The sequence below is a fragment of the Oncorhynchus masou genome, chromosome 6 (assembly GCF_036934945.1).
Source record: "Oncorhynchus masou masou isolate Uvic2021 chromosome 6, UVic_Omas_1.1, whole genome shotgun sequence".
NCBI lineage: Eukaryota > Metazoa > Chordata > Actinopteri > Salmoniformes > Salmonidae > Oncorhynchus > Oncorhynchus masou.
In genome coordinates, this window is record NC_088217.1 from 21,708,322 (window position 1) to 21,721,532 (window position 13,211).

The 13,211-nt window shown below is 42.4% G+C and overlaps 3 protein-coding genes across 5 annotated transcripts in view; 1 reads left to right on the forward strand and 2 right to left on the reverse strand.

Moving 5' to 3' along the window:
• The first annotated feature begins 1,968 nt into the window (after positions 1 to 1,968).
• Positions 1,969 to 6,077, forward strand: LOC135541593 (DNA damage-regulated autophagy modulator protein 2-like). 3 transcript variants are annotated; one of them, XM_064967901.1, is made up of 7 exons: positions 1,969 to 2,161; positions 2,462 to 2,702; positions 2,855 to 2,922; positions 3,039 to 3,181; positions 3,331 to 3,508; positions 3,741 to 3,943; positions 4,106 to 6,077. In XM_064967901.1, the coding sequence occupies exons 2-7, from the start codon at positions 2,572 to 2,574 to the stop codon at positions 4,226 to 4,228; spliced, it is 846 nt and encodes a 281-aa protein (XP_064823973.1). In that variant the 5' UTR covers positions 1,969 to 2,161; positions 2,462 to 2,571; the 3' UTR covers positions 4,229 to 6,077. The 3 variants fall into 3 exon arrangements, with proteins under 3 accessions (XP_064823973.1, XP_064823972.1, XP_064823974.1); XM_064967900.1 differs by having other exon boundaries at positions 2,499 to 2,702; XM_064967902.1 differs by lacking the exon at positions 4,106 to 6,077 and having other exon boundaries at positions 2,499 to 2,702; positions 3,713 to 3,943.
• A 398-nt stretch (positions 6,078 to 6,475) lies between these two features.
• tpgs1 (tubulin polyglutamylase complex subunit 1) lies at positions 6,476 to 10,180 on the reverse strand. The gene is made up of 3 exons (XM_064967903.1): positions 9,802 to 10,180; positions 9,130 to 9,289; positions 6,476 to 8,673 (listed from the first exon to the last, which is right to left on the reverse strand). Exons 1-3 carry the CDS (start codon positions 10,122 to 10,124, stop codon positions 8,188 to 8,190), a joined length of 969 nt encoding a protein of 322 aa, XP_064823975.1. The 5' UTR covers positions 10,125 to 10,180; the 3' UTR covers positions 6,476 to 8,187.
• A 956-nt stretch (positions 10,181 to 11,136) lies between these two features.
• LOC135541595 (DENN domain-containing protein 2D-like) overlaps positions 11,137 to 13,211 on the reverse strand; it is a 33,252-nt gene continuing 31,177 nt past the window's right edge. The window contains exon 13 of the mRNA XM_064967905.1: positions 11,137 to 11,730. Within this exon, the coding sequence (XP_064823977.1) occupies positions 11,642 to 11,730 (89 nt within the window). The 3' untranslated portion in view covers positions 11,137 to 11,641. The remainder of the gene's footprint in view (positions 11,731 to 13,211) is intronic.

Below are 13,211 nucleotides of genomic sequence, written 5' to 3' on the forward strand. Positions count from 1 at the left end.
TGGGCGGACCACCCCCTGTATTTTGGTTAGGGCACCAGGTGGTGCTAAATTAGATAAGTAGTGGGCAGGCAGGGTAGATGGGAGACGGGGCTTTGACATTTACGTTCTTTGCTTTGGTTCCGTCCAGCCCCTTTTCCCCATATTACCGTGTGACGGAATAAATTCCTTGTAAACGGTACCACTCTCTGCCTTTGTCATCCTTACTCGCACCTACAGTCCCATACCGCTTTCACTTCACGGGGAGTTGAGTTGTAGTAGGGTGTTGCGTTCACTCTTCACAGAGGCGTGCGTAACAGTGGCTTTCTAGTCCGAAGTTGGATCAAAGAACCTTGAAAGATCCATGTGTTTTTTTTAATCTACAATATATTATTATATTCAATTAAAAATGGAACATTCCGGTGTTTTGGAGGAGAGTGACTGCTTACTTCTCTCATGATAACATCTTTGTCCACATTTGTAAAGACAATCGACTCCTCCAGAACACATTCAGCAAACCGGGGAAAATGTTTATGGGCATTTCAGTTTTCCCCAACAAAATGATGTTACACAAGATTCTAATTCGCAAGTATACAAAGACACAGCTGTAATATAATTTGACAGTTCTGTTTTGCCTTTTAGTCAGTGCACTTTCAGTAGGTTAATTGTATATTACTTATCCTCTCATACTTACTTTGAAGGCAAAGACCCAACAAGAAGTAACATCTTGTTGGCATGGGTGAGGAAGGGTACCACATGCTCATCTGGAGATATTACACCCCTTCTCTCTCAGGAATGATCTGAACATATAAATTATGTTAATAAAAGTACAGAATTTTGAAACACTTTATTGATTACAATATAGAGATTAATAACAGTGGGGAATCTGAGAATGCAGGGATTACAGCAGGGTGTGAGTTGAAGTAGTCAAATCTGGAGCTGACAAAGGCTGGAATGTAAATGACATGTGAGCATCTCGGATTGTCTAACACCTGAGAATGGGCAGGCATTCCCTTGGATGAAGAGCATCTCCATCTTGCTGATTATGTGCTGTCTTCCAGGTGGAAATGTCACCTACATATCTGATGTAGGAAAAGAGAATAGTTGAATGTCCTGTGAATATGTATATGTACTGTACGTGTGTGTGTATATATGTATCTTGGTATATCTTTTTAAAATTTGAATGTCTATCATTGTATTATGTGGTTGCGGGGGATGGGGATGGTGTAGGTGCTGGGGGTGTCCTATTGAGGGCAAAGGGACCTATTGGGGAGGGAATTCTTCATGGAGGCACATTCAGTCAGTTTTGTTTACTACATTATTATTCCTTTTTTTCTATTATAACAGTTTACTGTGATTATGGTTATGCACTCATCTAGCTTGGTCACTCTATCTGATTTAACTTTTTAACCCAGAGTACAAATTGTATTATTTTATTACTACTGTACCTACGTTCTTAAAAACTAAAACGGATAAAGTGTACAAAAAAATGTAGGAAAAGCCATAAGAGGGAAAAGCACGATGGTATGGGGGATTGAGGGATGGGTAGAGAGAACAGAGGGCTCTGAAAACTATTATTGCTGAAATAACCACTTCCTTTCGTGACTAGTCTAATACTTCATGTGGCACACAACACCGGCACCTAAAATGTTGTACCCTTTGAGCTCACATTCCTCGTATAGAATAAGTAAGCATTTCACGGTAAGGTCTATGCTTCTTGTATTTAGCGCATGTGACAAAATTTGATTTGATTTGATTAACTCAAAAGTATTCTGGACCTCCTGCACCTAAATGTAAACAGTACCGGCAGACAAAATGACTACAAGAACCTATTTCAGTCCAAGTCAAGCACTGTTTGTAAATATATTTATAATTTAAGTAACAGACAGCATGCAAGCAATTTTTGTCTCTGCTGTCAGATTATTGACATGAAAAATCCTCTGATGTTCGCTAAAAATCCGGGTATTTCAAGGCCACGCCTCTTCTGAAACACTAACAGGAAGTAACTGGATTACGTTTTTGGTTGAGAGAGTATGACATAAACCCTAATCCGTGTCATGTACATTTAATTATAGCGATCAGAAGAGTAAACTACAACTTTGCTTTTCTGCGTTCTCGCTGTTAATTTTTTCTTTTGTAAGACCAATTGACATGTGATGAGGTGACAGCAAAGGAACCGCAAAAGGTACAATAGGGTCATATAGAGTTCCAGTTACAAATCTGTTTGACTACGTGTTCTATGTAGCTTGTTCACTCTATTTATCCGATTAAACAGTATCATGTACGCATTGTGGTTAAGCAAATGTAACCGTAACGTTTCTGTATCTCTAAAGTTACTTGCTAGTACATTGAGGCACAGAAACAGTAGTAGAGGAAATTAGATCACGTGGGAGGAATGCATAGTCTCTTATTAATAATGTGATTTTATCCAGAATGATTAAACAAAAGTGTGCAGATTTATTTATTTAAGTGTGTGTGCCCACAGTGCACTCTGGCACCGTACATAACCTCATGCTCTACAGGTGAAGACAACACACCAGCACAAGTGGTTTAACTTGGATAGGCTACTGGTGGATTGACACACACACAGAGGACATGTGGTGGTTCCAGGAAGGTCTGTGTATTCTACCAGTAGCTCTGGTATTATGGACGACAGCCACGTTCATCTTCGATTACATCACAGCTGTGGTGCTGAGACATGTGGACCCACTGGTGCCATACATCAGGTCAGATATAGGCCGGTTCCCAAATGCAAAGAACATCCTCCTTGTATCCTTGTCTTTTTACATTTATACCTGAAATCACGTTTGTTCATAAGTAGGCATTGCATTGTAATAGGAGGTGACTGACATTCTGCTTGTCATGTTTCTGTTCACAGTGACACAGGGACAGTTGCCCCAGAGAGATGTGTGTTTGGAATCATGCTGGATGTGTCAGCCTTCCTAGGTAACATCACCTTTACCTCCCTGAGTCCTCTTTTGAATCTAGCAATCAATTTGAAATCGTGTATATCGGACTGAATTTGTTACTGTTTTAATGTGTGATCATGTTTGTTGTGGCAGGTGTAGCCACCGTGTATGTACGCTACAAGCAGGTCCAAGCCTTGACAGACGAAGAGGAGTCAAAGCTCCATAAACTCAACGTCTTGGGCCTGGTGCTGGGATGGACCAGCTCCTTTGGCATGTGCATCGTCGCTAACTTCCAGGTACCCATTGAGTTGTGTCCTGTTGTGTATATCTGTCTCTTGATTTCTTTCGGTCTCTTCTACAGTCCTTGTTCCAGATTTTTCCTATAATGACAATCATGTATGTAGCTGTGATACTGTAAATCAATACCTCTCCTCCCCCTCTACAGAAAACTACTCTGTTCTTCATGCACCTGGTGGGGGCGATATTGACGTTAGGTGTGGGAGCCCTGTACATCCTGGTGCAGACACTGGTGTCGCTGTACATGCAGCCTCACGTTCACGGGAAGAGTATATTCTGGGTCCGACTCAGCATTGGAGTCTGGACCTTTGCCAGCATTATCAGCAGTATCCTCCACTATATTTCTGCCAAACATGCAAATATGAAATCATGATTCATTGTTGCTTATAGATTGTTGTTGCTATTAGACAATTACAGTGAATTGAAGCTGATAATTTGCACAAATTGGAAGGACCTCTGACAACTGCAAGAGTTGCCCTCTGTTACATGGCTCTAGCTCCTGCCTGTTGTACTCCTTGACTTCTTCTCTGTGTTTGTTTCATCTGTCATCATGTACAGCAGTCTGCCTGGAGTGGACGTGGCCCATAAACTGCACTGGATACCTGGAGAGACGGTTAGTAGCCTTATTCTGTGTGTGTGTGTGGTGTGTAACAGTTATGTTTGTTGCAGGGCTACATCCTCACATCATCAGTACCATCTCTGAGTGGTCTCTGGCTCTGTCCTTCGTCAGTTACTTCCTCACCTACATCCGAGACTTCCAGGTACTACAGCTCTCTTCCTCATTTCCTCTATTCACTTACTTTATCACTAGGGCCACATTTGCTATTTCTGGGCTGCAGTAAAATCCTGCATACCCCATAGCTCTCCAGGGCAGAAGTTGAAGACCACTTTTCTAACAACTGTGCTCCATTTCCCATCTGTAGAAAATAACGCTGCGGGCAGAGGCGGACCTAAGGAGTAATCACATGTATGATTCACCGCTCTACAGCATCACCACACCTCTCAACCAATCAGAGACCTCTCCACTGCTGGCGGAGGGCATCTGAACAAGACCACTCCTAGTAGTGTGGTTGAGTCGAGCTGTAAATGTCAACATACTGAATGGAATAAATTAGATTATAATGCGGATGTTTCGAGCCCTGAATGCTGAAAGCCGTGGTATATTAGACCGTATACCACGGGTATGACCCAAAAACATTTTGTGTTCTAATTTAGTTGGTAACCAATTTAGTTGGTAACCAATAGCAATAAGGCACCTCAGGGGTTTGTGGTATATGGCAAATATACCACAGCTAAGGGCTGTATCCAGGCACTCTACGTTGCATCACGCCTAAGAACAGCCCTTAGCCATAGTATATTCGCCATATACCACACCTCATCTGGCCTTATTGCTTAAACATAGAATGCTGAGTGTGCAAGCACAAAGATACTGCTGATAAACCTAATTCTTAGGTACAGTAGAAATGCCACACACCATTTTTAAACTGACATGCCTTTTGATGTCAACTGCACTATTTTCACTGACATTTGGTTCTTGTTATGAGCGGTACATATTTGTATTGGGCCTAAGGGCATCATCTGACAAATGTCATCTGTGGTGTGTTAAAGGTTTTTATACCTTGTACTTTTTTTTAGTATTCAGAACACAACTATGCTATTCTTATCAACCACTGGATGGTGCCAAAGAGCCAGCAACATATTTGGTTCTGCTTTCTTACAAGTCTAGCAACCCCGTCAACACAAAAATAGATATGAGCATTTGTTGCGTGAGCTTACGTTGATTGTCTTTCATGAGAATTTATATTATTAAGTGTTTTGAAGCAAGGCACTTGAACTAATTATCTAGAAGTATAATGATGCATTTACTCTACTTCACTTGTGCTTTGGAATGCTAAGTTATTGTGCTCTGGCTGTGAAGCCCTCAGTGTTAATGTAGGAGAATAAGGAAATAAGTGTGTTTTAGATTTGATCATTACTGAATGGATTGTATTTTTTTTGTGCTTTTCTATTTCTTCCCCAATTATGATTTAAATTACTTCCATACAGACCCATGAAAAAGTAAGTCATCTCTAACATTGAATGGATAAAATATAGGGGATGTAAGCAGGTCTAAAATTTTACTGAATCTCTATGATTCTCTGATTATTCATTTTGTTTCTACTAAAAGTGGATTTTGTTGTATAAAAAAATGGCAGCTGGCTACTTGTATTTGCACAACAAACACTTGTCTCAAATACATAATTACAGTTGTTGGTTAGCTGGTGAATTTTAGCCATAATAGCATTGATATGAATTCAGTCAAAACACTTCAAAACAAACATGGTATCAAGAACAAGATGAAATGAGTCACAATTCCCCACATGGTAGTTTCTTGTCATTGTTGGTGGCCATCTGGCCATCCAGAATTACAACTCATGGACTGCTGCCCCATTGAACTGTGAGGATCTTTTGTGTGACGTTGTCAGCTAACTCATGGACTGCTGCCCCATTGAACTGTGAGGATCATTTGTGTGACGTTGTCAGCTAACTCATGGACTGCTGCCCCATTGAACTGTGAGGATCTTTTGTGTGACGTTGTCAGCTAGCTCTGGTTATTCATTTGTTTTCTACTAAAATGTTTATTTTTGTTATATAAAAAATGGCAGCTGTAGCCACCTGTTTCTATGACCACACTGGAGGTGTGTGGAAGAGGTATTGCCATCATTGCTGTTCACTGACAGGGAAATATTTTAGGCAAATCTAATGTTCCATGTTTCCTAATAAATGGTCACATCTGCAGTAACTACATAGGAGCTTTAATTGTCTTGTCTCCATTCTCAGGAATGGCATGCGTCATACGTTCACTGTTGTATATGAAGGCTTTATAACGGAATAAAAACCTTTTACTTGTATCTAGCTCTGTTACGGTGGCTACTGGTCATATTACCGCCACACCGGCGGTCACAAGTCATGACAGCAGTAAAATTCCATGTCACTGTAATTAGGCTTTTCCAAGCTCTGATGCTGCTGATGGTCATTTATAACCAACCAAACTTGGTAACTGCCTCTCTGTCCCTCTAATCACTGACATCAATGTAAATGTCATCAAAAATCTAATAGAACACTTCATAAGAGCCCATGAGCATGTTGCGCAACATTTCTATAGGCTATGCAATTGCATGATAAAACAGTGATGGCCTCTTAAAAAGAGGAGGATCCTATCATCTTTCGAGAGGCTAGGCCTACTATATTGATTTCTCAACTTTCCTAATATTTCATGCGACTTATTTCAAATCATCATTAGAGTCGCATCATGCAGCTATAGAATATATTAATTAAAAATCAAACCATATAGGTCAACATTTGTATCACAACATAAATAACTCTAAATTAAGCATACAGTGCCTTCGAAAAGTATTCAGACTTAATTTTTTCCACTTTGTTACATTATACTTATTCCAAAATGGATTAAAAACAACCAAAAATTGTTAGTAATCTACACACAATACCCCATAATGACAAAGCGAAAACAGGTTTTTAGACATTTTAGCACATTTAAAAATTAAAAACAGAAATATCTTATTTACATAAATATTCAGACCCTTTGCTATGAGACTCGAAATTGAGCTCAGGTGCATCCGGTTTCCATTGAACATCCTTGAGATGTTTCCACAACTTAATTAGAGTCCACTTGTGGTAAATTCAATTGATTGGACATGATTTGGAAAGGAACACACCTGTCTATATAAGGTTCCACAGTTGACAGTGCATGTCAAAGCAAAAACAAGCCATGAGTTTGAAGGAATTGGCTGTAGAGCTCCGATACAGGATCTGGGGAAGAGTACCAAAAAATGTCTGCAGCATTGAAGGTTCCCAAGAACACAGTGGCCTCCATCATTCTTAAAAGGAAGAAGTTTGGAACCAACAAGACTCTTCCTAGAGCTGGCCGCCCGACCAAACTGAGCAATCAGGGGAGAAAGGCCATGGTCAGGAAGGTGACCAAGAACCAGATGGTCCCTCTGACAGAGATCCAGAGTTCCTCTGTGGAGTTGGGAGAACCTTCCAAAAGGACAACCATCTCTGCAGCACTCCACCAATCAGGCCTTTATGGTAGAGTGGCCAGACGGAAGCTACTCCTCAGTAAAAGGCACATGACAGCCCGCTTGGTTTGGTGGCAGAATTATGCTGTGGGGATGTTTTTCAGGGACTGGGAGACTAGTCCGGGCCGAGGGAAAGATGAGCGGAGCAATGTACAGAGAGATCCTTGATGAAAACCTGCTCCAGAGCTCTCAGGACCTCAGACTGGGGCAAAGGTTCACCTTCTAACAGGACAACCCTAAGCACACAACCAAGACAACGCAGGAATGGCTTCAGGACAAGTCTCTGAATGTCCTTGAGTGGCCCAGCCAGAGGCCGGACTTAAATCCGGTCAAACTCTCCAATCTCCGGAGAGACCTGAAAATAGCTGTGCATCAACACTCCCCATCCAACCTGACAGAGGTTGAGAGGATCTTCAGAGAAGAAATGCAGGTGTTCCACGCTTGTAGCGTCATACCCAATAAGTCTCAAGGCTGTAATCGCTGCCAAAAGTGCTTCAACAAAGTACTGAGTAAAGGGTCTGAATACTTATGTAAATGTATTATATGTTTTAGTTTGTTTTTTTAAATAAATTATCAAACATTTCTAAAAACCTGTTTTAGTCAATTACCGTGAGACCGACAGTTATTTGATTGACAATCCCCGGGTGACAAAATGTAATGACCACGATAGCCCTACTTGTAACAGATGTTTTCATTACATTATAAATTAAAGCATGAATAAGCAAAATCCAGGTCTGACATTTATTGGTATATTGAATCATATTTACATGATCATACTATATTATACAGTATATATTTAGCCATGCTGTATGTTCTTCAGGTGCTTCATAAGAACGAGGAAAGTCATACACACATCTCATACTAGGATCTGACACTACATTACAAGGAACAGTGCAGACATTATAGGAACGAGAATACACCAGCAGCTAACACACAACTCTTACTCGAGCGATAAAGAGCTCTGCCGCAGCGTCCTCAAACTCCTTGGCGTCCATGTTTCCCCCGGCTGGCTCCGCTCCAGCCATAGCCTGGGCCAGCTTACCGGGTGAGATCTTAGCACTCGCCTCCAGGTAGCGGCTAACCTTAGCCTCTAGGTAGGGATTGGCCTTAGCGTTAGCATTAGAGTAGTGGTTAGCATCTGAGGAGCCACCATCAGACCGGGAGGTCTCCAGGGCTTCATGGAGGGTGCCCAGCACAGCCAGACATAGTGTCCGACCAGCAGGCCCCTCAGCTGGGCCGCAGACCTCCGCGTACAGCCTCTGCGCCCTCCGGATGTAGTCAGAAAACACAGCACACGTCAGCACACCGTGCCTGAAGATGTCGTAGGGCACGGCCTCATGGTCCTGGCAGTGGAGCCGGCGTAGCAGAGGGGCTGAAGTGGAGATGGGGACGCCTCCCTCGCTGCAGAGACACTTTAGAGTAGAATATAGCAGAACAAAATACTTAGATGTCCATCTACAACAGAAATTGGTATTTTACTCTGCTCCCAAATACCTCAGACAACACACAAACACAGCACTTGAGAAGACCACACAGGGTTAGCTGCAGAGGTTAAGGGCTAGATTCTATCCGATCTCCCCTTTTCGGCTATGCACCATATATATAATATATATCATATTTATTTATTGTCACATGCACTGAATACAACAGGTGTAGACTTTACAGTGAAACTTAAAAGGCAACGTTTCCTCGTTCATGGAGACCACATTCACGGTAAATGCTGCATCTGTCAGCTCAATCAAAAATTATCTTAAATGTCAATCACGCTATAACGCTGATCTAAGTGCCTTGCTCAAGGGCACAATGGAAATGAATGGTTTCTGAAACCAGCAGTGTTTACAGTATGACTTGTCAATTGTATACCCTACCTGGAGGGTGTGTGTGTAGAGGCGGCCCCTGACCCCCCCACCTGGGCTGTTAGAGCTGCATTGACCAGCAGGGCCACTGGGACCCACTGCTCCTCGCCGCTGGGGCCCTGTCTGCGTTAGCAGGTCGTAGGCCACACGGACGTTGTTACTGAAGGCAGATCTGAAGACATACACACGTGGACATACACATCACAGGAGGACGGGCTCGTGGTAACGGCCGGAGCGGTTGAATGATGCCAAATACATGGTTTCCATGTGTTTGATGCTATTCCGTTGGCGCCGTTCCAGCCATTATCATAAGCTGTCCTCCCCTCAGCAGCCTCCACTGGTACACTTGCACAGGCACACATGGATCATTTCCACTGGGAACAGACATCAGTTCAATGTCTAGTTATGATTAACATTTGGTTGAGCAGTTGTCAACTAACGTAAATTCAACCAAAAATGTCACCTGGTCATTGGATTTAGGTTAAAAAATATGTTGATGACCTTTGCAAATCCAATCAGTTTTCCACGTTGATTCAACACCACGTTTTTTTTATTAACATGACATGGAAACACGGTTGATTGAACCCGTTTTTGCACAGTGGGTTCTGTTATTTCATTGTGAGATAAAACAAGAACATAGACTTGAGCTTGGAGGTCGCAAAATGTATGTTCTTTCTGGTTTACCTCTGAGAGTGATGCGCTAGACGCAGGTGCCATAGGGCTCGGCTCAGCTGCTGCTGCTCGTGTGCGCCTGCGCCGAGGTTCAGCAAATCCCCATCGCAGCAGCATCCACCAGTCCCATTCTCAGCCTCCGAGGCCTGATTACAGAAATGGTCTGCCAAAAACCCCATTGGGTCCTCCGACCTGGCCTCTACCATCTTTAGCAGAGCCCCTCTGAGTAACTCCCCGACTCCTGCCTGCGATAGGAACTCCCGCTCGGTGTCGGTCTTGGTCGGTTTGGATTCGGACATCCCCGAAGTTCCCCCGGACCGACGTTTCTCCGCCATAGTCGTTCTAGGTAGTGACGGAAGTGATTAGTTCCTCAGGACAGCTCCGTTTGGAAAACGTAATCGTTGTGGATGCTCATCCTGCTCCACTGCACACCGCAGCAATGTAAAATTACCTTGAATGTAAAATATGTGTGCTTAATCGTGATAGATAAAAACTCGACAAATTATTGATTTGTCTCTCGCTCTCTGGCACTGGTTGCTAGGGACGCTATTTCATACCCCGGATGTGATGTGTGTGTCAAAGATCATCTCAATGGTTGCTAAAATGGGAAGAGGTCTGGCTATGTAGCGTTGCTCTATCTTAACATCTCAGTCGACCAGACAGATCGTACAGGCCCTAGTTTTGTCGCACCTGGGCTACTGTATGGTCATGTGCGGCAAAGAAACAGAAACCCATTGAAACCCAACCCGCACTTAGAATGTATATAGAGGGGAAGTGTCAGTAACAAGCATGTAAGTCTCTCCTGGTTCAAAGTTTAGGAGAGATTTACTGCATCACTATTGGTTTTTGTGCAAGGTATTGATGTGTTGAAGGGAACTGTCTGTTCAAGCAGTTGGCACACAGTTCGGACACAAGACATGCAACCAGAGGCCACTTTTCACAGTCCCCAGGTCCAGAAGAGAGGCTGGGAAAAGCACAATATTAAATGGAGCCATGACTACATGGAACTCTGCCACCCTACGTAACTCAAGCTACCAATACAACCAGTGTAAATAAACAGAAAATAACACCTTACTGCACAAAGGGGACTGTGAAGAGAAAGCCATTTCATATATATTGAATTGTAATTTGTATTGTACCATGTATTAGACCTAGTTTGTGTGCATGTACTGATATGTAGGCTGTGTGTGACATTTTAAATGCATGTATTTCAGTCCTTGACTAATAATGTTCTGTACTATGTATTATGTCATGTTTCATGTGGACCCCAGGAAGAGTAGTTGATGCTTTTGCAGTGGCTAACGGGAATCCTAATATATACACCAATCTCGTGAATGCTAACTTAAGTCATGTTAAAACATCATTGGTCCAACTTTTATTCACATTTTTTTTAAAGTGCTTATTCACATCCTAACTTCCACATTCATACCCACAGCTTAAATAAACAAAATAACAATTTATAAGGCACTCAGTAGGCATAAACAAAATATTTAGAATACTATGAAAAACTCATAGGTATGTTTAGTTATAAGAGCATATAAGTAAGAGCATCTTGCAGCACAAAAGAGCAATAAATAAATCTTTTGCCAAGTCATCACAACAGAAGTAACATCCTTCAATAAACGTAGAAACACTGACAAAAACATGTTTGTATTTCTTCATCTTTAGCACACATTCATTCAACATGACACAGGAGTAGCCTACAATTTCTACAGGCAAGAGAAAATACTGCAGACTTAGATTGTGACCATCTTCGCTCCACAGACAGGAGCAACGTCCTGTAGCGTCACCCTTCTCCAACATCACAAAATGTACACATGATCAGAATCTATTTGTCTGAGGACACCTACATTTACACCACAAGTCCTCTCACCCAGCCTCTCTTTGCCTTCTCTTTCTTCTTACTTTGTTGGTACTCTGCAATTTTTTGGTGGAAGAATCCTACAAAAAAAGAGGAAAAAAAATTATTCATTGCTTGGTAAGTGAATCTTGGTAAGTGAATATGCTCCTATGAAAAAGTATTTTGTTGTTGTTAACCACACATCTTCCTCCAGCTTTGGTCAGTGCTTGGCCCAAATCTGTTTGTTGTACATCAATGATCTACCATAGATCTGCCCAAGTGCCAGTCTTCAAATGTAGACCAATGACACTTGTCCATGTGTCTGGTAAAACCTGTGGTGATGTCTAAACAACTGACAGAACATCTGGACTCGGGTGGCTTGCAACAGTGCCGAGACCCCTAGAGAGAGTCACTGTTCCAATGCTTTGAAAATCCTGGATCAAAAGCTTATACAGTGCCATCACGGTCACATCTTGAAAAAGTAATGTACTGAGCTTTGAACACTTAAAATCAGATTTGCACATGTGAAGCTTGTGTTTAAATGTCAATGGTCTTGAAAGGTTCTAAAAAAAAAAGTTAAATTAAAACATGTCCCGAGCTACTTATTTTTTCCTAGCTTTCAAATAGGCACATTCTAATCTCCTCTCTTACAACTCTTCCCCGGGCCTTAGTGTACAAGAGAAAGTAGTGCACTATATTTTCTGTCAATATACACAAAAGTATGTGGACACCACTTCAAATGAGTGGATTTGGATATTTAAGCCCCACCCATTGCTGACAGGTGTATTAAAAATAAATTTAAAAAAGAGCACACAGCCATGCAATCTCCATAAACAAACATTGGCAGAAGAATGGCCTCACTGAAGAGCTCAGAGACTTTCCATGTGGCCCTGTTATAGGATTCCACCTTTCCAACAAGTCAGCTAGAGCTGCCCAGGTCAACTGTAAGTGCGGTTATTGTGAAGCGGAAATGTCTAGGAGCAACAACGGCTCAGCCACAAAGTGGTAGGCTACACAAGCTCACAGAATAAGACCGCCGAGGGCTGAAGCAACACTCACTACCGAGTTCCAAACTGCCTCTGGAAGCAACGTCAGCGCAAGAACTGTGCGTCAGGAGCTTAATGAAATGGGTTTCCATGGCCGAGTAGCCACACACAAACCGAAGATCACCATGCGCAATGCCAAATGTCGGCTGGAGTGGTGTAAAGCTCGCCGCCATTGGACTCTGGAGCAGTGGAAATGCGTTCGAGTGATGATTCTCGCTTCGCCACTTGGCAGTCTGACAGATGAATCTGGGTTTGGCGGATGCCAGGAGAACAGTACCGGCCCCAATGCAGTGCCAACTGTAAAGTTTGGTGGAGGAATTATGGTCTAGGGCTGTTTGTGGTTCGAGCTAGGCCCCTTAGTTCCAGTGAAGGGAAATATTAATGCTACAGCATAAAATTACATTCTAGATGATTCTGTGCTTCTAACTTTGAGGCAACTATTTGGGGAAGGCCCTTTCCTGTTTCAGCATAACAATGCCCCTGCGCACAAAGCAAGGTCCATAAAGAAAATGGTTTGTCGAGATCAGTGTGGTAGA

Coding starts and splice junctions, on each gene's coding strand:
- LOC135541593 (XM_064967901.1), top strand. CDS start 2,572: ATGTGGTGGTTCCAGGAAGGTCTGTGTATTCTACCAGTAGCTCTGGTA. Junction 2,923..3,038: donor GGATGTGTCAGCCTTCCTAG/GTAACATCACCT, acceptor TTGTTGTGGCAG/GTGTAGCCACCGTGTATGTA. Junction 3,182..3,330: donor GCATCGTCGCTAACTTCCAG/GTACCCATTGAG, acceptor CCCCCTCTACAG/AAAACTACTCTGTTCTTCAT.
- tpgs1 (XM_064967903.1), bottom strand. CDS start 10,124: ATGGCGGAGAAACGTCGGTCCGGGGGAACTTCGGGGATGTCCGAATCC. Junction 9,290..9,801: donor CTAGCGCATCACTCTCAGAG/GTAAACCAGAAA, acceptor GTATGTCTTCAG/ATCTGCCTTCAGTAACAACG. Junction 8,674..9,129: donor TCTACACACACACCCTCCAG/GTAGGGTATACA, acceptor TCTACTCTAAAG/TGTCTCTGCAGCGAGGGAGG.